At 39.8% G+C, this 23,912-nt stretch overlaps 1 protein-coding gene across 2 annotated transcripts in view; it reads left to right on the top strand.

Annotated features, from left to right (window-relative positions):
• HMG20A (high mobility group 20A) overlaps window positions 1-10,919 on the top strand; it is a 36,459-nt gene extending 25,540 nt beyond the window's left edge. For both annotated transcript variants that reach the window (XM_003209333.4, XM_010717219.3), the window contains exons 5-10: window positions 338-470; window positions 808-839; window positions 3,347-3,422; window positions 4,261-4,476; window positions 5,116-5,259; window positions 8,167-10,919. In XM_003209333.4, coding sequence (XP_003209381.1) covers window positions 338-470; window positions 808-839; window positions 3,347-3,422; window positions 4,261-4,476; window positions 5,116-5,252 — 594 coding nt within the window. In that variant the 3' untranslated portion in view covers window positions 5,253-5,259; window positions 8,167-10,919. The remainder of the gene's footprint in view (window positions 1-337; window positions 471-807; window positions 840-3,346; window positions 3,423-4,260; window positions 4,477-5,115; window positions 5,260-8,166) is intronic.
• The last annotated feature ends 12,993 nt before the right edge of the window (window positions 10,920-23,912 follow it).

Below are 23,912 nucleotides of genomic sequence, written 5' to 3'. Positions count from 1 at the left end.
GTTAATAATGCATTCTTATTTGATTGCATTTAATCCTGACCACAGACAGGCAGTTCTTAAGCTTTTATTTTATAACGTGTAGGTGTGTAATTCTGTTGAACTGAGTGGCCTAGCAGCAGGTCATCTCAACAGAACAACACAAAAAAGGGGACTGCAGAGTACAGTAATTTTATCCAGGAACTTTAACCCTTTGCATCTTACACATTCTCGTTGTTCCCTCACTCCTTTCCTGTTTGAGTCGGTGAGATGGATCAGCACTTCCTCTGACAAGTTGTTTTCTTCCCTTCCTCCAGAAGGGGAGGACACTCCCTGAACCTCTTGGACTTTTCTGTTTCAGCGATACCTTGATGAAGCAGACAGAGATAAGGAGCGTTACATGCGAGAACTGGAGCAGTATCAGAAGACTGAAGCCTACAAAGTCTTTAGCAGGAAAGCACAGGACAGACAAAAAGGCAAATCACACCGACAAGGTATTGATCAAGACAAAAATGTATTCCTAGTTAGAAGAGAAGATTCCCAGTTAGACAAGTAGCCAGACATTTGCTTAAAGCTTGTCACTGGTAAAGTGTTCTTTCTATGGCATTGGTTTCTACTGTGTCTGAAGTGATTAGATTCATGTAGAATTAACTGTATCTAGATTTTATGGGAGGATATGCATTAAAAGCATCCACATTTAGACACAGGTTCTGTGTGACTTGTTAAGAAAGTTGCACAAGTTTCCTCTCTACCTGTCATGCAACTGCTTTAATTTTTGGTAGTTTTCTCAAATCTTGGGTATTCTGAAGGATTACTTTTTTTCTTTTTCAGATGGAGCAAGGCAGCCAGTCCACGATCATGAGGTAAACTCTCTTCATTCCATACATTAGTCTCTGCTGTGTTACAGGCTGAATGTGCAGAATTTTTACTATGGAATTTTTCAAAGCAGAAAAAGCTGTAACTTCCCTCAAATTTTCTTAAATTGGAAACTCTGAGGTAAAATAGACACAAAGCTTGTGACCTACATATACCTTTCCAGCATTAGCCCTGTAGGCTGTTGTTTTGAGGTACTGATTTTTCTGCAGCAACATGAATGCTGCGGCTTCCTTGAGAGAAAAATAACGCAGCCAAATCACTGGGAGATCTCTCTCACAAAACTCCTGCCCCCCACCCCCTCCCACACACTCTTTGCATATGTAAATACTGGAAGAGAGTAATGAATGTCTGGAGATAAGGTGCCTGTAGATGGTGAGAACTATCACAACCTCCTGGGTCTTGGCTGACTGTTGTCTCTCTCCTCATGCAGTACTTAAGCTTTCTCTCTCCAGTTGTTTTTCTAGGGCAACAGAACTTCTCTCCTCGTTTTCAGTAAATGCAAATAAAAACAATGAAAAATCCTGTTTATGCACAGCCTCTTCGTTTCATTTCTAAGCAGTAGGCTGTACTGAAAGATTGTTTTCCTTTGAGGGTTTGTTTCTTTTTTTTTTTGCCTTGGGAAAGCAATCAAGTTGCTTTTTACTACATTCATTACAATAGTGACACGGATGTGCACTGCTGAGAGGCAACTACTGGTCTCATCTACTTTAAGGAAAATAAGTTTCATTTCCAGGAAAATGCTTTGGCAGCATGTTTTTGGTGTTTTTTATTAACTCTTAAAGGCAGTACTTGCATTAATATCTAGAAGTGCACAATCCCCAGCTTTTCTGATATGCCTTTTTTTTGCATTTTTTACGCAGGTAATTAAATAGTACAACCTTCCACGTGCAAAGAATGAGTCAAAAAAAATTTAGACTGCTTTTAGAAGTATATGTTCACTCAAATCATTACTGGAAGCAAGACTAAAGCTTCATGTCTTGCTACTTTATCAGCATTAACTATTATCTTTGTGATTAATAGCTAGGATCTGACGAAATTATATCTTGAGACTATATAGCAACCTTAAAGTCGTGGAAACCTTTCTTTTTCTCCTTGCTCCACTCAGGTGATCATGATTTATTTTCTGGAAATCTGTTGAACTCATTGTAAATATTGTATCTGGAGGTGGCCTCCAAAAAGAGTAGCAGTGAACAATTCACATAAATAATATTAACTACAATAAGAGCAACAAGAGGATGAGGGTTAGGAAGGTAAGAATCATCTTCTAAAATGCAGATGGAACCATGAAAAGCATGGAGGAACTTTCTCAGAATGCTCACCTGTTGATTTGGGATAGAACATTTGTCTTCCTTCAAATCCTAGATTCATAAACATGACATACAACAATGTATAAAACAACTATTAATTAAGATCAGCAGTGACAGAACCATTGTTATTGTTCTCCATTGTTATGCTATTGCTGCTTTTCTTAGGCTGTTTGCCTTGGGTTGTGTAGCTCTAACTTCATGCAATCAGTTAGACATGTCTTACTAGCAAGATCTCAAAGATTTCTTCTCACTTCATGTCCATTAGACCAGCTTGAATCTACAGTCTTTGAAGATAGGCAAATGGCTGTTACAGTATGAGCATACAAGCAGAAAACATTACTCTGATGAGAACATTTATTATGTAGTATATCTACGATACCTGTACCTTACTTTGCACATGACTGTGTAAGGGAGGATGAATTTAAACCCCCTCAAATCTCAGCTTTCTCTTTACCATACTTCACCATTTCTCTGAAATCTTTGCTTTGTTGAAGATCAGTTTTAATTACTAGGTGAGAACAGTATTACTAGTTGATATTCTTATTTAAGACAAAAGATTGAAAGAGTATTGATTCTCTTTTTAATTTGGGGGGTAGCAAAATGATACGCAGCCTAAGCAGGTTGTATATTTTAGTATGAGGTAATCAGAACTTTGATTTTAATCTTGAGTGAACCTCAGAGAGGCTTAAGTGTTCCTGAGCTCTCAAGAGGATCTTCATGTTGGGTAATATATTCATTAATGGAAAAACACTGATGACTTTCATTCTTGCTCTTTTGTTCAGTAGAAATTATTGTTGCCTTTCAGAAGCTAGGGGAGTTTTATCTATTTATTTATTTACTTATTTATTTTACCCGAGGAAGCTTTACCTTATCCTGCAGCACTGCAGTCAGAATACCCTGTCTTTTTCACAGCGCCCTCTCGTCTTCTTCCTATCCTCCAGGAGCCAGTGCTGAGCCAAGGCAGTGCATCTTTGCAAATGGGTAGCAACAATAGAGATAAATAATCTCAGATGGATGTCTCACAAGTGTTTTCTCCAAGCTTCAAAGCTGTCAATGTTACTTAGTAGACGAAATTTCCCTAATTGTTTCTCTGCCTCTGGTTTTGGTTTCCCTTCTCTTTCTGTTTTCTTGATTAAAACTCTTTCATTAGTTCGTGAACATGAGCAGTATTACTCTCTTCTCTGTAGAAAGAAGCAGACACAAAAGAGAGATCTGTTTTTGATATCCCAATATTCACAGAAGAATTTCTGAATCATAGTAAAGGTAAGTTAAGCTTTTGCAAGATCCCCCTTCACGTTTTCCAGAGTTCTTGCTGTGTGCTGTCCACCTGAAGAGCCTTTGTGGTGTCCTACCTCAGCTAAATAATGACTTGGGTGTAGTTGGTGAATGTTTCTGATATTGCTTTACCTCTGTATAAACACAGTGGCTGCAACAGAAGTTGTTCTTGGCTTTGTCATTTGAAACTGCCCTTTCTGGAGAATGGTGCTGATGTTTGAATTCAGTTTGTCAGTATTCCAACTATTTCAAGCTGGAGCTGCTGTTCTGTAGGATAAAGAAACACCCAAGACATGGCATGATGATAATTCAGGCTGGTTAGGAGCATTTTGTTTTCCTTGACACATGGAAGACTCCACTGGCTCATTTTCTGTTACTGAATTTGGTTTTGGCAGTTGCATGCCAGAGTTCCTGGAGGCTTTTTCTTAACTGAACAGACTTCAAATCGAGATACTCTTGCTGATGATCAATAGAATTGTATTCTTGTAACTGTTATCTTGTCTGTAGGCCTTAGTGCTGCTGCTAAGATATGTCACACTCAATGCATTTGAAATCATTCTTGCAGTACTTCCTTCCTAATCAGCTGCACAATTCACTTGTGCTCCTCTGCTTTGCATGTCTTTTAATTTCTAGTGACAGATAAAATCGGTGCTATTTTAATACTTGGGGGTTATTTTGGCACTTCTTTGCACTCCTTGGTATTTTGCTTTTTTGTCTGTAACCTAAAACTGTGCAGTCTTTAATCATCAGTTGAACACTTCAGAATATCCTACTTCATTGCCTACCAGTCACAGTTGTTTTCTTGATGATGGTTTGATATCGGCAGCACGTGAAGCCGAGCTGCGACAGCTGCGTAAATCCAACATGGAGTTCGAGGAGAGGAATGCTGCCCTGCAGAAACACGTTGAGAGCATGCGTACAGCAGTGGAGAAACTGGAGGTGGATGTAATACAAGAGCGTAGCCGCAACACAGTGCTGCAGCAGCATTTGGAGACCTTACGGCAAGCGCTCACAACCAGCTTTGCCGGAGTCCCGCTACCAGGTAACACTTAGTTTTCCTTAGGACTCTCTGCTCAAGGTAAAATTTAATTTCTAATGTTTATGTATTTACAGAGTTTACAGCAAGTGGCCAACTGTTGTAATTCTGTGGTATTGGCTATTCCAGAGTTTTTCTTCTATTAGATTCTGGAATCATCAAATGCATACAGCGGAAGGTTTATTACTAGTGCTTAATTTCAGTGTATTTTTTTTTCTTACTACTCTTATTCTTTCATTCCTAATAAAGTCAGACATTCAGTCTTTGCTATCTTTCACTTGTTTGTTGAAAACGTTACTAGATAGAAAAGATAGGACCTACAAATTGCTTGATTTAAAAGCAGGGCTGTACCTGTCCTGTCAGGTACCAGGGAATCTGCTTAGATGCTCTGAATGCCCAACTGAAAGAGTGTTGTAATTAGCTCTGAGGCCCAAACCAAAGAAAGCCCAGCTTTGTTAGTCTGATATCCTTGGAACTACTCGCTTTGGAGTTAGGACATGCTACCTTATTGAATCTGTCACTAGAAGCGGTGCATGGCATGAGCAGCCCTCTAGCAGTTGACACGTTGCCCTTAACAGTTCTAATTTTTGGAAGTGCTTCAGTCATCCAAGCATTCAGTGGCTCATTTTGCTATGTTAACAATAGGTAGTGGAGAAACACCCACGATGGAAACCATTGACTCCTACATGAATAGGCTGCACGGCATTATTATGGCTAACCCACAGGAGAACGAGAACCTCATAGCCACAGTCCGGGATGTGGTAAACAGACTTGAACGCTAGTGACCAGGTAGGTGCCTGCTTACTCCTAGGCTGCTTTTGCTTGGCTTCTCCTCTGTACCTCTGGCATTTGTTCTGACACTGATTCTTGTGCTGATAACTGTATTGTACAGTCATATTTTTTTTTTACTCAGTGCTGTAAGAGCAGGTTAACTTAATGAAAGTCAAATGGAGCTGAAACTATTCAACAGCACTAAAGGGCTCTTAAATTCAATTCTCCAAGAGCTTTCTATAATGGCATAATTAGCTCTTTTGTCCTGTTATTCAGTGTATCTCTGTAAGGTGAATAAGGACTTTGACAGAACGCTATAAAAAAATGGGGAAATTATTATTTAAATTTTACTGATAGGGTATTAAATTTAGAAGATGAGCTTTTTGAATAAGGTAAATTTGAAGAATTCACCATTTGTTGTATCATCTGATCTGCTGATCACATCGGAATCTTATCTGCCTCAGAGGGTACAGGTGAACTGATCTCCATTGTAGACTGAAAATACACTACAACTACCAAGTTGGCAGCACCTGTAGTCAGACTCTTCTGGCTAGGAAGGTTTGTATCTTAATGAAATGCTGATGGCGCTCAGGCTTGATGTAGCATTTGCTGAGATGATTGACCATATGGTTTATGCATAGATTATTCCTGAGCTCATGATTTTTCACTTTTGCTTCTGTTCAACAGCTTAGGAAATTGTTATACGGAACAGAGTAGAAAAACAAATCAACAAAGAAAAATCAGCCTTTCTAAATTGCCATGCTTCCTTGCATTTCCCACACTTACTTCCCTCCACCCCCATGTTGTGGTCATTAGCTGCCTGCCAGGTTAAACCACACAGTTGTTTGCTCACTCTCCCCACACTTTCCCAGTGGGATGGGGAAGAGAATCAGGAAAAAAAAAAAAGTAGAATTCATGTGTTGAGATAAAACTAGTACCAAGATAAAGAAAAGGAAAATGATAATAGCTGTGACTGTATCTGTATATGAATGTATATAACAAGTGATGCACAAGCAGTTGCTCACTACCCCTGACCAGTGCCCAGCTAGCCTTTGAGCAGTGCAAGAGTGAGATGAACTCCCACCCCTTCCAAACCCCTTCTGCATGATGTCAGGTGGTACAGAACATCTCTGTGGCCAGTTTGAGTCAACTGTCCTAATTCTGTTCCCTCCCAGCTCCTTGAGCCCTTTGCTGTGAATGGCCTTGGCTCTGCACAGTGCTGCTTAGCAGCAACAATCAACACTGTTGTGTTGTCTTAGAACCAAAACATAGCATCACACCAGTCACTGGAAGAAAAGAATTCCATCCCAGCTAAAACTACGACACCCTGTAATGCACAGCACCAGACAGCCATTAGGAATTTGCCTATTTCTGTTTTACCTGCATACATACCTGGATTCTTTGTCAGATCAACTGCATGTTCAGAAATGCAATTAAAATTAGTTTAGGCCATCTGCAAATACAGAGACAGAATTTTTCATCCATTCTGATTCTGACCTTTTGTGATACTGTGTAGCACAGCTAATTACACATTCCCCATTATAGCATGCCTTAAGCTAAAAGAGCTTGTTCTTCCAGAGGGTAGCCAGATGGAAGGGACTGTAGTTCTAAGGGATGATCGAACTCCCAGCAGAATAAAGAAGTGGTTTTACTGCTGCTGTTTGTGAAGGGGAACAGCTTGTTGATCCAAGTCTGGGAATTTTGAGTCGCTTATCAACCTCCTCATATACAAAATACTGCTTTCTGACTGCATTCTAAGCTCACAAAGAGATGTAGAGGATGGGGGGAGGCTTTACAGAGGGTATAAAAGGGAAAGTAGTTTCTCATTAGTGAGTTTTTAGAAGGGTGTGCCAGATCCTGAATCAATGTTTGTCCTTTAAGCACCTTGCCAGAAGAAGTATATGTCAAGGCTACTGAATCTAGACTTAGGTTTTCATGTCATGGGGATTCTTATTTCCTAAATAATAGATGTTTTCTGGTTTCCTAAAAATGCAAGTATTTTCCTCTTGGTTAAGCTGGATTTAGCTTTGATTGGTTTGAGGAGAAAAAAATTATTGCTTTAGAATCCTTCTTCTGACTTTATAATTAAAAAGTAAAACTGCATTCCTCTTTCCCCCTCCCTGATACTTTCCCTACTTTCAGCAGCAAAACACTGAGGCAATTAAAACTGTGATTAATAATCATCTAGTTTCATTATACAAATCTGTGCATGTAACTGGTTAAGGTGGTCTACTCGCTACTTCATGGGGCTATCACACTGATGCTCACCTGGCAGTTATTTTGTGACAAAATCTTAGAAGGGAAGAGGGTTGGCCATTAGGGGTGCAAACCCAGAAGAAAAGTAGGGCTTCCACACAGGAGAGGAGAAGCTGTGAAAGATTCAGCTGCCATCTGATAGATTGTAACAGCAGACTGTCATAATTATCGCTTCGCCTATAAATTATGTTAATTCTTCTAAATGTCATCTCTATTAACCAAATGCTCTGATGGAGGTTGAGACACATTACAAATCAATTTCATGGAAAAAATACCTTCATGATGATAGTCTTTGAAAAAAACTATGCTTTACAGAATGGAGATGGCTTTTTTTTGGTGGCTCAGGTGCTTTTCTTAGTGACTGTTTGACTATGCTGGTGACTGTTGTTGCTTTTCTGTACTACATGGTGAAGATACATTTTTTGTGCAAACAGTATATGGGAGGAGAAGAGAAAGCTTTTCTTATTCAGCACTGTTCTTTGAGTGGAAACAGGAATTGACAGTTACAAAAACAGGAGGAATTCTGGTATTGTTCTCTCTGTTGGCTTCTGTGCAGTACTTCTTAATATTGTGGTTTCAAATGCACCGTCCAAAAATAATGCCACGGTGTCCTGTTCAATCCAGAGAGCCTGTAGTCTTCTAACACTTATTTTTCTGTTTCATCTGCAGGTCTCGTGATCCGGGGATACTTGACAAAATTTCTTTGGCCAGTGTGGAATATGAAGCCATGAGGGAAAGACTAGGGGTGGGAGGCAGAACTGCAGGTTTGTCCTGGTCCCTGCCTTTGTGGTTTGTCAGTGGGACAAACAGATGCATTAAAAGGTCTTAAGAAGCCACGGATATCACCCACTAAACATTTTGGAACTGTCCTCTATGTAAACCCTTAAATGCATGCAACTTCGGTGCAATCTTCAGTTTTGTATTAATTCTGCTAGATGTGAGGGTGCATATGTTCTGTGGACTTGCTGACTATGGAGATGAAACCTCTGTGAAATGAAGTCAGCTTGTGTGTTGTAGTAATAACTTGTGCTATACTGCTTCATGTCTTCTAGTGTCTTTCAGTTTGTTTTCATGTTTATCTTGTGAAATTACCTTCCTCCATTTTAGTTTTCTTTTCATCTTTTTATCTGATCCTTTCAGTACTGGATAGCAGTGCTTGTGTTCTTCACTGCAATGGGCAGTCTTCCTTGGTGCACTGTCTTGTCCTCCCCTGCCTGTCATGTTTACATAAGCTAATCTTCAGCAGAACTCTGTTTTCTGTGTTAGCCTGCAACTTCAACAGTACGAGTTTGCTTGAGACTGGCTGCAGTTGGTATTTTGCAACTTGATTCTACCAGGAGAGGGACTTCTTCCTTTTCCTACAGCACCTGCCTTGCACACAGCAACCTGCCCTTCTGCGCAGACCCACTGTAATCTCTTGAAAACATTTGGAAGGAATGTTTTACTGCAACAGAGATCAGAGATAGTCAAGGTAGAAAGTGAAATATTAGCTTTTCACAATTGGCTGGGAAAATAGAAATCTCCATTTTAGGCTGCCACAAAACCCAGTTTGCCTTTCCTCTGATACGTTGCTTGCTCTAATTTAGTTGTCTGCTTACTTTCAAAGAGAATGATCTCACAGTGACAATAGTATTCTATATAAACGGGCAGGGGAATTCCGTTTTCTTCCACCCTTCTGAAATTGGTGCTGGAAAGCAGTGTGCCTGGAAGCAGCACGTGTATTTTTGCATGAATTATTACTGCAGAGAAGGTTATTGGCAGCTAGGCCCACATAGCAGCCCATGGTATTCTACATTATGGCACATAAGTGCTTTTTGACTTTTGTACAGGTAAAGTGCAGTCTGTGAAGCCTATATCATTCAGCATATTATGTTCCTGTGTGACCTAAACGACCTTTTATTTGCATAAGGTAGAACTTGGCACACTAGAGACTGATTTTTCTGAGCTATGGCTGCACCTCTTGTCCAAGATGGTACCTACTGTCTGCACTAACTTATGCAAATCGTTTGCTGTCCTTTGATTCCTGTCATATTTTGAATTCAGACTGTGATTATGCACCTGTTGGACATCTGTGAGCTTAATGGTAATGATGGAAATGTGCTTTCTTTCACGTGACAATCTTGCTCCTCCTTCAGAAATCTTCCAGGTTTTCTGTGTTATGAATTACAGATTGCTTTTGTTACTTGAGTGCATTGCAGTTGGGATTACTTTCATGTATGTATAAGGCAAATATTTGAAGATTAAACAGCAGTTTCTTTTTCCCACACGACGTACAGAGACTTCATGCTTGCCTGAATCTCCAGGTCACCATCTTGTAAGTCAGGTCTCTGCTTTCTCATGGACTTCCTGCTGTAGCCAAGCAGCAAGGACTTTCGTGTATATTCAAGTCTTCCTTTATGGAGGAAACTCCTTTCTCTTGTCTTCAAGCTCACTATCAAGACTGCATAAAAAAGAGCCTCGATTTGCTGAATTGACCTCCATTCTTTTCTGTAATGTGGATGAGATCAACTGATGTTGACATGAAATTTTTAGTGGACTTTATGACAAATGTTGTATGGGGAAGAAATCCTATGGATCGATGTCTTCAGAAGACACTCATACCTTCCTCTCCCGTGCATGTCTGTATTTGTAGCAGTAGTGATGTTCTGCTTGGATTTAATTGTGGCCAAAATGGACTGCATAGCAAAAAGTTGATTCATGAAATTCTAAAGTTATCTGTGGCATCTGGCCTGATATGTCCCATAAAGACTCCAGAAATTGTTCTGTAGTGTGATAGAAGGATGCACTTCCAGCCCATGACATCACATTCCATAAATAAGGTATGGGTGGCTGCAGGCTGCCCTGCTTACATAAGTTCAGTACAACCATCAGTTTGTGGCACACTGCTAATACATCATTCTGTTGAGCAGCATGTAAGCATTCCAAGATGGGAGATTGAAGATTAGATTTTTTACTGGAGGTTGACAAACCTTTTGATTTTCCCCCCAGGAAGGAGAGGCAGTGTTATACCCATCTGTGGAAAAAGTAATTTCTTGCTTACCACTGATACGCCAATTAATGTTTTGTCTCATTAAAATGCTTCTTATTTACCCCCATCAACCCTATAAAAATGGATTTTGTCTTTCTAGTGTTTCTGAGTATCACTTCAGTTTACATTTTTCAGTGTTTGCTGATGTGGAAAACAAATGAAAGTGTTGGTGTCAAGGACAGGAGCAGGATAAAATGTTTTCATCACTTGAAGAAATGTTAAAAGAAATATGTGAAAACAGAATTAAATTACTTGGATTAATGTATTTGGAATTGTTGAGATGCCAATTTTTTCTGTAAAATGCTTTTGTAATTAAACTTTTGGAGTCCTATTGTTTTTAAGAAGTTGATGTGCTTGTTTGACACTTGCCTCATTAAAATTCATTCTGATTCAATTTTAACTGCTTTTCTGTGAAAGAACTATTAGGATTGCTTTTTTGTGTGTGAGAAACTGTTGGCTCTGAATCTTTGAGAGGAAGTAATGTTAGAGATGTTCCTTCCCTCTTCCCAAATGTATCCCCCTCTGAAACAACGAAAGGAGCTGGTTGTAGTGATGGGAACTTTGGTGATTGTGTACAAATAAACATCAGGGTACTTCCTGTCAGCTTTGGCCCCCAACTTGAGCGACTTAACGACTGTCATCCCTTTTTTGACATCCTTGTCCTCCTTTGACCTCCCTAATTTTTCACCACTGGATTTGTTTTCTCTTCCTTTGAGAACCTTCTGCATCATACAAGTCGCCTCCCAGATGATTTTCTTTTCCCCTGCTGGATTTTGTCATAGAGCCAAGCTGTAGCCTTGTGCAAACAATTGTGAGAACAGCCCTGAGTGCACATCCTTGTGGGAGGAGTTCAGATGATTTCTGCCTGCACTGCTGCACCTTCTGAGGTTGCAGTAGTGTAAGCAATCACATCTTTGTGCTGCTTCTGTGGTCACATCATGTTATTTCTACTGACCAATGAACGCCTGGTATGTCTGCATGCCAGCATGCTTGATTTGAGTGAAACTTCTGCTTTGTTAGAACTGACAAACAGCATATTTAGGTTGACTTTTTTGGAGACGTTGGAAAACAAAAATTCTGAAATTATAAACAGCAAAAACTGAAAAAAGATCTGGTTCCTTTCTAAGCTTTGCTGCTGTATATGGCATTGGGAGCAGATGGTAGCCAATCGTGCTCTATTTATGACAAGATGGTCCTCATATAGCCTTAATTTAAGACAAGACAACATTCCTACTGTTCTTCTTCTGTTTGTAATTCCTCTTTACTCTGCTGTCTTTCAAGTGACTCGTAGTTAATAATCATGTAAGGGAAGTGATGTGGATTTGAGAGTTTTGAGTTCTTTTAAGAGGAAAAAATAACTCCCTTTTCCTGCTAATGATGGATTTTGAGGTTGAAGTGAGTTGGTTGCTTGTTTTGGTTGGGTGGGTGATTTGGGGTGGGTTTTTTGTTTTTGTTTTTCAGATGCTCCAGTTTAGTTGCATCCTTCAGACCCATCCTTCACTTCTCCCACAGGGAATTCTGCTCATTAACAAGAAATAGTTTTTGCTTGTTCTTCCTCATTGCTTCTATGATTGATGTTTTTTTAGTGTTTACAATGTCTTGGTTATATGCAAGATCTGTCATCCTAATTGCAATATCAGTGGACTCTGTACTGTACCATTTTGGTGTGTGATAATCTATCCACAGCCATTGTGCAATGCAAGGACCAATGTTTCTAAATCCAACGTTTGGGTTATAATAATAAACCTACCATTCTTATGCCGTGGGTTTTTGATTTTTATCATTTGATGGGTAGGTGCTGATGGTTCGTGTGTCTGAAGATAAGAAACTGGCATTTGGGAGATTTGGACAAGTGAAGGCTTGAAGTTTATGGCTAGCTGAGTAGCTGGCCTCTTACTGCTGTGAACTGATATATGGGGACCAGTACAGTGCAAGTTTTTGAATGTATGCCAGGATTGTGAACAACTGTACCAAAGTAATGACAAGCTAATACAGCTAGTATGTTTTTAAACTCATTTTTGGATGGAAGCAGGAAGGAAAGGTGACTGTACAAATCAAACTAGATATATAAAACCATGTAGCTTCAAACTCTAACCTGCAACTGAGTGAAAAAAAGTATGATTCTGATGGCTTCTGTCACTGAACTATGGCTAGTTTGCAGTCTTTGTTTCAAAGCTGTGCTGGGAGAGATATGGGCTGAATATTCTGTCATTTTTCAGCTTGGACTTACGTTTCGCCCTGGTATAAAGACAAATGCAACACGGGTTTATCATGTTTGAGTCTGTTTGTAGCTACAGGACAGCATCAAGCAACTCTAGCTGTAAAAATCAGCATTCAGTTTAGGCTATGTAAACTTCATTTGCATGTGTATCATATAAAGTTAAACTTCATGCTAAAATGTAGTAATTTCGGTTAATTACTTAATGAAGTGGTGAAGTAATATTCATGGAGAAGTGGAGGAACACTGTAGAAGGGACTGTTTTTTCTAGTTGAGTAGGGCTTTAGGTCGTGATCCTGAAGTCTTAGGCATGAGGTCAACCTTCTACTTGTGCTCAGTTCCACTGAGTTGACTGGGCTTACCCTCCTGAAAACAATGACTCCAAATTGCTTGGTGCGTCATTGTTATAGACTGGAACAGAAAGAAAATTAAAAGCCTCTCAAAATTTCTGTAAAGAAATATTCAATGAGAAGAAGTCTAAAAAAATACTGAAAATAGTGTAAATTCAGTAATAGAATTTGAAGTTGTACATCACTAACCAGGTATGTTATTGTATTTAGAATCTTCTTTCATAGAATCACAAAATCCTAGAACAGCCCGGGTTGAAAAGGACCACAGTGCTCATCCATTTCCAACCCCATGCTGTGTGCAGGTCGCCAACCAGCAGCCCAGGCTGCCCAGAGCCACATCCAGCCTGGCCTTGAATGCCTGCAGGGATGGAGCACCTTCATCTCCTTCATGCTGTGTCTTTATATCCTGGTTTGTCATCAGACATGTAAGTGTATGTAGATAATTCGCTGCTATCAGAAACTGTTCCACATAGCAAAACTTCTGCCCTAGCTTGTGTATTCTTGGGGGACAGAACATAAATAGTACAGAGGTTTATGAATAGACCTGCTGGAGGTGACAGCCATTCCAGTGGTAGCATGGGACAAATTATTCTTGTAACAGCAGTTGTTTTAGAGATAATGAAAAAACAAGGCTCTCTGAGAAGTGTGGCTGGCTGTATGTTTTCTCCAATTTGCATGGCAGGTTGCTGCCAACAAAAGAATCTGCCATTGGATTTTCTTAACCCATGTAGAAAGCATTTATTAAAGAGTTGAGAACTCTGTGATTTAATAAACAGGAAACCTCGATTCTCCTGCTGATACATGGAAAAGATTCCAGCTGATCACAAGCAGTACAATATAAGCTGTAGGAAAAGGAAGTAAAAGCAATCATAAAGGACATAAGCATGGTGCTCTTCCAGGCTTACTAACGAGCGTATGTTTAATTTGAATGTCATAAGAGCAAATATTTTAATGGTTTGTTAGAATTCCTTCCCAGTGTGCATATTTGGTTAGGTCTGGTAAAAGAACTGTTACTGATTTTTTTATTTATATTAAATACTTACATACAATGAGCTCTGCCTGCCAGAATTCTTGTTTGCTACATATTGGTTTGACTTCCTTGAGCTGAGTAGAAGAATTTGACATGCGTAAGCCGAATGGCTGGCTGTCTGGGAATTGGTAAGAGGTATAGTTTTCAGTCTGGAGTAACAGTACCATGGGATTCCTCTATCTCATATGGGCAGTTTTAGTTTTATTAAATCTGCTCTAGTGTTAGTCACTAAAAAGAATTCCCTCATCTAATTTGCTTGAAATAATATTGCTTAAACCCAGGACGCTTGCAGAGAAATCCCAAGCTGAAATTCTAGGCCTATAAACATACCGTTTCAACCCCTCACCTTTCAAAATGAATGTTAACAACTGTATTAGTGTTGTAAGGCTTCTCAGAGGAAGTTTCTTTTTTTCCTGTATGGCACTTCAAATTCCTGCCTTGGTTGTTTTTGTTTCTTCAGTACTAGAGAATGAGAGGTAAACATAGTTTGGACTGGGACAAGAGGTGCAGGAAGTGTATCAGAAAGTGCAAGCCCAGCAGGATGGCTGAGTCCTGGGGAGTGAAAACCTCCAGAAAATTCATCTGATGCCTTTCCCAGAAAGAACTGGGTCTTTTTTTTATCATTAGTGCTGCATGTGCTCTGAAACAGCTGATTTGCTTATCTCTAAGTATCAATAATGGGAAAATTGTGGGAATGTCAAAAGTTTTTAGTTATTTTACAACTCTTCTATGGAAATGTTCTACTGAGGAGCATCTGCTCACATAGATGAAATGTAGCTGCATGCATGTGGGTTTCAAACATGTGCTATGAACTCAACTAACAGGAGGAAAGGGTATCATATGTCTTCACAAAGAGTGAGTAGGAATTCTCTTCCACCTCACGCCCTTAACAATCTGTTGCTGTTAAAGAGGTCTCTGTAGGATAAGTGGGCATAAGAGGATAAAATAATATAATTTGTGTTCATTCTTGAGGTCGTTTACCTACTGCAGTGCAGAAATGGTTCAGTCTTTAGCCTTGGTAAGTTTGGATTTGGACATGCAGATTCCATGCATTCTTGAAGTGGTTTTGAAAGAAAAAGGTAGGAAATGTGAAATTTCATTTATCTGGAAATGCACGTTTACCACATGTCTGAAAGAGCATCCACATAAGGAAAAGAACCCATTTCCTACTGGGGGAAGCAGTGCCCTCTAATGATAATTCTCGGTATCTTAAAATGAGTGAAAAAAACGGCTTACGGAATCCAAAGCCAGAGGGCTTCAGTATGTCAATTCCCTGGTTTTGTTCTGGACGAATGGTAGTTTCTTTAACTGTTTGTTTGTTTGTTGTATGGGGTTACATAGTCCTTTTCCTACTATGCTTTGAGGGCTGGTCAGGGGAGCATTCACGTGTGACAAGGAAATGCTGGTATGGCAAATAAAATGTTACAGGTCTTTGAAATTGTCATTCTTACAGCAAGGAAGGATTGTGATAAAGGTTTCCAGTTGGCTAAAGCTGATGTTGTGTGTTGGCTGATATGTTAAATATGCACACTTGAGTCCTCTTGCTCCCTAACCAGCAGGAGCTGTGAATACATAAATCCATGTACTGGAAGCTTTGCAACTGCTGATATTTACATAGTTTTGTCTCTGTAGAGCTGGCTTTTGTTGGGGGAGCCTGCAGTGGCCTCATGCTTGAAGAGCACTGCCAGAACTCAGGAGATAGAGCATATACAACATGGTGATAGCTGCTTCATGAAGATCTAACTGCAGCTAAGAACACCTGTGCACTTGTGAGCTTCACTGGCTCATCAAAGTAGTAGAAAACTACCCAAACTTTTTCTTGCTGAATGCTTTCTGATTTTTCATGAATTACATGAGCTCATTTAGAGGTCCGACAAGCACTGGAGTTCACACAAGAGAAGAAAGAACGATTCAGGAATTCCTGGGTGATATCTTGCTTTCACTTAGTTGTGAAATTGTACACTGAAATAATGCAGGAGCACAACTGTAGGGAACCATCTCCTTTTTAAAATCTGAAGTTGTCATTAAGTGTATGACTATGTAAGTCAATCCAACTCCTGATTTCTGTGCTGGTGCTCTTATCTGTATGTTTTCTTCTCCTTTCTTTGTGTTGAACTGTTCCCACTTAGAATGAGTTAAAACTGACTAAGCTTTTTCCATGAACATCTCTAGAGAACTACTGAATTTGGAAGGGACCCACAACTACTGTAGTCAAGAAAACATTTAGAAAAGGCAAGACTATGGAAATAAACATTTTAAATTATCTTGTGTTCTGTGAAATGAAGCAACCAACCCAACAACAGTGCTGTACTCTCTGGTGCCAGTTTAGAAGCTGAGCTGAGATACTGACAAAATGAACAGAAGGTATGAAATCAAAATTGCTTTGGGGCATGGGTGGATGGGTTTGGAAGCAAGATCATGTTACTGATAAGAGGAAACAACAAATTCCTGGCTTTCTCCATTGGGGTTCTTTCTGCGTGTTCAAATGTAGGAAGAATGTTTATAGCAGAATGTTGTTCTGATTAAGCATAATTCAAAGAATGTAAACTTTCTTACCTTGTAGAAATTTTTCTTAATGGAATTCACTCCCATGCAATTCAGTTTTTGCCTCTTCCCTTGCTTCAGTAGAATTAGTGTATATTATTCATTGGCTAGTTTGTATAGGGGTAGCTCAATGTGGGTACATCCCTATCCTGAATTGCAAGTCTGTTGTATTTAATCATGTGTTAACTCAGTTTATTCTTTGAGATTTGTGCAGTAATTCTGTTGCCTGCAAAAGGAGCAGTCTGAAGCCGGGTGAAGTATACGTGTACTCTGTAACAAACGTGCTGAGTTTTGCAATGATGCCTGGCCATGCTTGCCTCCTTATGGTGTTCTTATATTCTCATCACAGCTCTTCCATCTTGTTTTCAGGTAGTCTTGCTTTGCATTTGAAGAAATCTTCCTTTTTTAGGAAGCAGATCTGTGTCTAATTGGTCTGTCCTGTTCCCAATCCAGTATCCCATCCTGGACTACAACTCTTTCATTTCTGCAGGTACCACAGGCAGGATTTGGTCTCTACACTTTCCAAGTCTGATTTAATCTTTGTCCATTCTCAGCCCTCTGTCTTGGACTCCCTGTGACTCTTTGCTGCTGGAATTTGCTCTTTTATGCACATAGCGTCATTAATTTGATGCTTTCTTTGTCTCTCTGAATCACTTTGACATTGTGTAAATTTCCTATTCTCATACAACTCATAAATGACTGCAGAAGAAATTCTGAGGTCCTTAGGAAGTAACTGTTACATAGGCAGCTTTGATTCAGCACCACCAGCAGTACTGACTGAAAGTATCACGCTGCAGTTCTTGAACAATTGATACCTGTGTGTTTGATAATCAGTTAAACTGAGGTGTAGACTACAGTTCACCACAGACAGTTCTTGGTTTGTCCCGTCAGCCATGCCTCACCATATTCAGTTAGCTCGTGATCAAGGTAAGGTCATGATGTTCCTGTAGGAATGTATGTGTGTAAAAATTCAGACCTATATGAAAAAAAGTGTTAAATGCTTCTGGTAGTACAGACAAGAATAAGAACAAAGGGGTTTCTGAAATCTGTTTTACTAGTAGGTCTCTTTGGTAACTGAGTTCAACAGAGTTGTAGCAGAACTGAGCTCTAATAATGTTATGAAAACGTGAATCACAGCTCTAGACAATGACAGCATTAAAGAAATGCTAAAACAACAGTGGAATGGAGGGGAAAGAGAAGACAAAGAACAAAATTTAACTTATAATTGACCACGTGTGCAGTGTGACAGACTGTGCTTAGGTGGAGATACTCTATGAGGGGAAAAAGGTATAGATCAGCATCAAAAGAGTGAGTGTTGTCTTCTTGCACAGGTGGTCTTACAACTTCTTTGTGGTTAAAAACTCAGACAGTAGTTTCATAGCTTACTAGCCAGTGTGTGTTTAATGTGGATTTGATGCACAGAATGATTTCTGTTGAACTTGCCCAAATTATTATTATTATTATTATTTTAATTCTGATTATAGATTACACACAGTACTGACTTCACCAGGAGCTCTTCTGGGGCGTACTTATGTCCTGAACTAATATGAAATGTGAGATCTATTTGTTTATGCTGTCATGTAGTTTTGCCATTCTTGATCCACTACTAGACACTTCACAACTAGATCAACTGTTTTGTAGATCCAAAGCTTCAGAGAAAAGTTCTGGCTCTCTTGAAGATAATGGTAATTTAGACACTGAATCTGTGGGAGTCTTTGACCTTTGTGCATGGTTGTTAATTATCAGCCTGTAAGAAAGTTGCAGTTGGCACTGCAGCTCTTTCTAGATTCTTCCAGCATTCCCGGTCCTGTAATATAGCTTCACAGAGGAATTTCTGCTATGAAAAATTTAAGAGCAATTCCTGCAATGCAATACAAGATTGAAAAATCATATGTTTGTTCAGCTAAAACGGCAGTGCTCATTCCCATTTAATGGAATCACTGTATCTGAGTTTTTTCATATTGCTGATACTTACTAGCCAGGTTCCAATTTGATGATAAAGTATGAGCATTGTTTCTTTACAATCCTGAGGGAGCTTCAAATCACAGAAAAGTTTATTCTATCACTTAAACAAAAATCTCTCTTGTTATTGTCCTTTCACTGCTTCTACTTTTTTTTAATGATAGAAAAATTTCAGTTCAACTCTGAAGTTCTCTAGTAGTGAATTCCCTGAACTCATTACAGGAAGTCTGCTGGGAGGAAGGAACCATCCTCAGGTGAGGTGGGAGGACTGAGCCTGGATCTAGGTAACAGAGGTGCAGTTGCCAAGCTCTGAGACTTTCTGTATGTGACAGATACTAATGCAGTCACATGGCCTGGTCAGTGTCTTTGTGGAAGGTACTCAGATATTTCAGTGATGAGGATGATACAGACCGATGCAGAACAGGCAAGAGTTCTTACTTGATCAAGGCACTTGCTTTTTTCTTCTTTGGTTCTTTGTCATGCAAATGAAGAGAGTTTAACACCATACATTTAGAGTGGGAGCTGTCTGAAAAAGAGACTGTCCTAGCCCAAGTGCCAGCAGCGTCTACGAAATATCACTGTAATCCAAGTAAGGATCTGTAAGCTTTACTCTATTTAATCACCTGCCTCCAATGAGAGTTTTGCATGTGTTTAAGAGGATTAGGCATTGGCAATAGTCATTTCTTGTTGGCCTTTTTATTATTTTTTGTTTAAGACAGACTTGTGGTATTTTTTTTTCTGCTTGAAATGTGCTACCTAATATTGTTAAATATTGCAATTGAATCTTATTTTCATTATTCTTTCTCAAGGTCTGGCCTTTAAGAATGTAAGCAGAAATGACACCCATACAAGGAGGTGGCAGAAGTATTGTGAGGTCTTCTGAAAACAGTCATTTTTTATGACTGGAAGAGTAGTCAAAATATATCAGGAAGATAAAGTGAATAAGAAATGAATGACGTGAGTTGAGTGCAGGAACCTGGAACAACCTTCTGACTGGACTTCTTCACCTACCCAGAAATTATCAATATAATGAAAATGTAGTTTTTAATCATTTTGAAGCATAAAGGTAGTGTGCCTGGATATATATTTATACCAGAACACTTGATTTCTGTGTGGGTGCACTAATGAAAAACCATACACTGTAAGTATCAGTGTGCACGCAGTTTTTCAGTTTAAAAAATGATTTTTAGCATACTAATTGGCCCTATCTTGGTTGGTTGTCTACAGAGGCTACATAGTAAATGCCATACAGGAAAAAATGTTTACCTGGTTCCTTAAATTCACCATTTTTGACAATCTATATCTTCTATTCATTGGACTGCGTAGTGTCTTCTGAATTTCAGTCTTGCTGCTCCTTATTTGGGTCAATGTAAAGTGCATTTCCACTGCTTTTTTGGAGATGTAGCATCACATCATTCATTCTCAAGGAAATCTACTGAAGGGGACATGGTTACTCAGCACTGTTTCAGTTGTGGAAGCAGTGCTACTGCTAGGAAACTTGTGTTAGAGTTAGGAGCTGGTCATCACTGGGGAGGATGGAGCTGTGTACAAAAAAAAACGAGTCAGTGAAGATGGCATTTTCTCATCTTTTTACTTGATCACAGGTGAGAAAGCTTGTTTCAACTCAATATGAAGTTGGGAGGAGAGAACAGGATAAAACAGATGAGATTCAGGTCACTGGTAGTCACAGAGTTGGTTTAGTTGCTGCCTATGAAGGAAAGATTCCCATCAGCTCCAGATCTCTCAGGAGACGTTGTGTGCTGAGCTTCTGTGATGAGAAGGTTCCGAGCTGGTGTCAGTCTGGGTGGTTCACTAGTTTGAATGTCTGGTTTGGGGAGGTATGTTCTCAAGCAAAGGCTTCTAAATATAAAACAGCCTTGTGAAGTTTTCATCTTATGAATATTCACTTGTTGAATTTACATTTTGTTTTTCATCTCTGAGCTTCTAGAACAGATCCTTACACAGAGGACAGCCTTCCCATCTGTCTGAATAAACTCTGATGGAAAACATTTTGTAGAAAACAGTACCTTGTTGTTTTGTGTATCCATAGTCTTTGGTTGGTTTCTTTTGGAACACTTTGCAGGTCCAGCCTGTGTCACATGCAAGCTCTAATAATCTAGGACATGAGTGGAATTCTGATCTTCTGTTCATCCTTGAACGTGTTTACAGTGATGGAGATGAAAGTGTAACTGATAATGCAATTTGACCTTGGGAGCCTGAGGTTATTTGAGTAGCTGTTCTCTATACAATGAGTTCTTGACAGACCTGGGAGAGAGCAAATGCATTTAATGTATGCTTGTCAGGTGTCTGGAGTGGATGGTCTGGAACTGCAGGGAGGATCATCCTTCAGAATGGAGTGTTATCACTGGAGCTTATGTGGGCACCCCTTCTCTGTGTCGACATTTCGACTGCAGATGTCATGCTTCATGATCTTGTTGAGAGCTTTAGCAATTGCAGTTGGTCCCCTGCTTTCATATTACATGAAATCATTTTCAAAAGAATGAAAGATATAAATAAGGGTATGCATTCTTTACAACAGCCCTTTCCCCAAAGCCCTGGAATGCTTGATTGCTTCTAGACAGAGGATTTGTTGAGTTATGTTATTCTATTCTCATTTACTTTCTTTTCCAGTTATGTATCAAATTATTTCCTAATATGGTTTCATATGATGGCCAATGGTACAGATTGATGCAATTGCTCCAAAAAAGGCTTTTAGCCAGTAGATTCTGATTAAAGCAACTTTTTTTTTTTTCCAGAGGAGAAAAAAAAGTCCTTCCAAGAGCCCAGTTTCTTTGTATCAGATGATTATATATGCAATAATTTGCCAGCTTGTTGGAGACAGAAGCTGAAATATGTTCGGAGCAGTTATATCAACCATATGTGTGTACTGGCACTACCTGGAGCTTATTCTTCCTGCAAGGTGATATTTCTACCGTGTAACCTTGCTGCTCCCTGCCCTAGGCAGTATTAGGGAGAATGTTGCAGAAAATTTATCAAAATGGCTTCCTGTCAGAAGATTCCATTTTCATCGTGCCCATGGGAAAATGCATAGATTTAGTTGAAAATTCACGGTTCTGGGTTTTGACTGGCTTAAGTTTCCAGGGCAAGTCCATATGCCCAATGGCAGAAGCACTTGCATTTACAAATCCTGCCCTCAGGTTCTCTAGGGAGAATGTTTCTTTGATCCTGCTTGTGTCTTCCATGTGCTTAGTTACTTAAGCAGAGGTGGAGGAGAGGAGCTTGTCCTAGTACAGCTGTGCTTCAGGGAGGGGGAGGGCAAAACAAACAAAAATCCATTATAAAAATTGTTATTAAAACTACTAAATAGTAAAATTTTACATGTATGGTAGTTTTTTAATGACCAAAGTCAGATGCAGCCGTGAAGATGATAGGAAGGCGGCTAGGTGATAATTAAGGGGCTGTACTGCCCTGATGTGACATAGACTGCTTGTTTTACTGTGAGTCTAATGTGATGGGGAGGGAATCACCTTGTCTCTAAACCTCATCTCCCATCCAAATCTGCGTCATCATGTCAGATTGAGAAGGCAATGCTTAAGAAAACAAAGAGCTGTTGCAAATGCACATCTCTGTTCCAGGTGTCAGGAGCATTTCCTTAAAATATTTTCCTCTGTGTTAGAGAAAATCTGCCTAAAAAGCTAACCTAGCTAACTCATTGCCTGAACCATCCTCGGGAGGAGGGGGAGATGGAATGAATGATTTGCAGTTCGTACCTACTAGTCTCAAGACTCGATGGAAAGATATGAGGGTACTTATCCAGCAGGGTTCAGTGCCTGAGAATCTCTGATTTTCTTCCCTCTATCACTACCCCAAAACAGTCCTCCATAATTTCTTACCCTTAATATCCTAAATATCAATCAGCCTTTACTCCTCATTTGGAGCATTTGGATTCTCTTCATGGGGCATTATTCCTTATTGTTCCCTATGGAGCATGAGAAGTTATATCCCTGAAAATCCTTCCTTTCTGACGTTCCCTGATTTAGATTAAAAAAAAACAGCCAATACCCAGGCTTTCCCCCTGTTTTCCCTGTCCTCTCAGTCCCTTGCACCTAAGCTGGCTGTATCTGTGAGGCTCCAAAACCTGTAAGTGATGCTGTTTGCCTCTCTGTCAGAGAAGCTTTTAAATCTGTGTGTAAAATAAGACTCCTACAGCAGTAAACAGAGTGATCATACCACCTCCTTTGAAGTTACCATTTAAATAACCTCCAGGGCTTCACTAATGCAGGAAGCGAGCAAGAGGAAATAATTCCCCCCTCCTCCCCTCCCTCCCTCATGCTCCCCTCTCTGAAGCAGGGAAATGGAAATGAATTCTTTGGCAGAGGAAGAACACTGGTGTTCAGGCTATTGCAGAAGAGATGAACAGTTCTAACTTGTAGCTTAGCTAATGAGTCAGCACGTTCATTCATGGACGCAATTTATTAACCCGTAAACACTGCAGATGATGGTGGTATCACTGTGATAAATTAGTTTTAATTTACTTTATAATTTATAAGGTAGTTGCTACATCAGAGGGAAGCCTGTGTTTGTTCGTGTATCCTGGCTTGGTCCTAAGGAAGAAAGAGAGGATCTAGGAAACAAAAGGGAGGAGTGCCAGCAGGATTGTAGGAACAGAGCTGATTGCAGGCCATATTTTACTGATCCCCTAACCCCACCAGTTCTGGCTGGTGCTGCTAATTCATGAAGGAGTGGGTGTGTGTTCCCAGGCCTCTAGTTCTGCATCTGAACTGATGCGTGGAATTTCCTAAAGTCAGACAAACGCATAGCAAGAATGTAAATGAGCACACATGACAGGACTGCAGGGTGTTCAGTGATGTGCTGCACAGGAGATCATCCTGTGTAGGATGATCTGGAATGTGGATGGCAGCAGGCTTGTGCAGTGCTGGAGGGGTCGGGACTAGGAGGTGTTGAGCATCCTGGAGAAGTAGGATATTGTGGATATTAGGTGTTTGTCAGGTAGTTTAGGTTGTCAGTGCTTAAATGAGTTCATGTCTTTAAGTGATTCATTAGATAGTAAGGTTTGTTCAAACAGTTAACAGTGTATCTCAGAATAAGCCTGAGTCTTACCAAGCTGCCCGAGGTCAGCTTCTCCTGGGATCAAAGGACACAGTGCTCACAATTCCTGCATTTTCAGTCTGTTAGGAGCTTATCTTTTATAAGGAAAACTATATGCATGCCTGAACGTGTTACTACTTCAGCCTGACTGAAATGTGGGGAGTTTTCAAGGCAATTATGCCTGTGCTAATCATAATTTGCTCCGTCGTCTAG

The sequence above is a fragment of the Meleagris gallopavo genome, chromosome 12, assembly GCF_000146605.3.
Source record: "Meleagris gallopavo isolate NT-WF06-2002-E0010 breed Aviagen turkey brand Nicholas breeding stock chromosome 12, Turkey_5.1, whole genome shotgun sequence".
NCBI classification, from domain to species: domain Eukaryota; kingdom Metazoa; phylum Chordata; class Aves; order Galliformes; family Phasianidae; genus Meleagris; species Meleagris gallopavo.
Note: the sequence above shows the minus strand (reverse complement) of the source record. Positions and strands in the feature narration are given on the sequence as shown.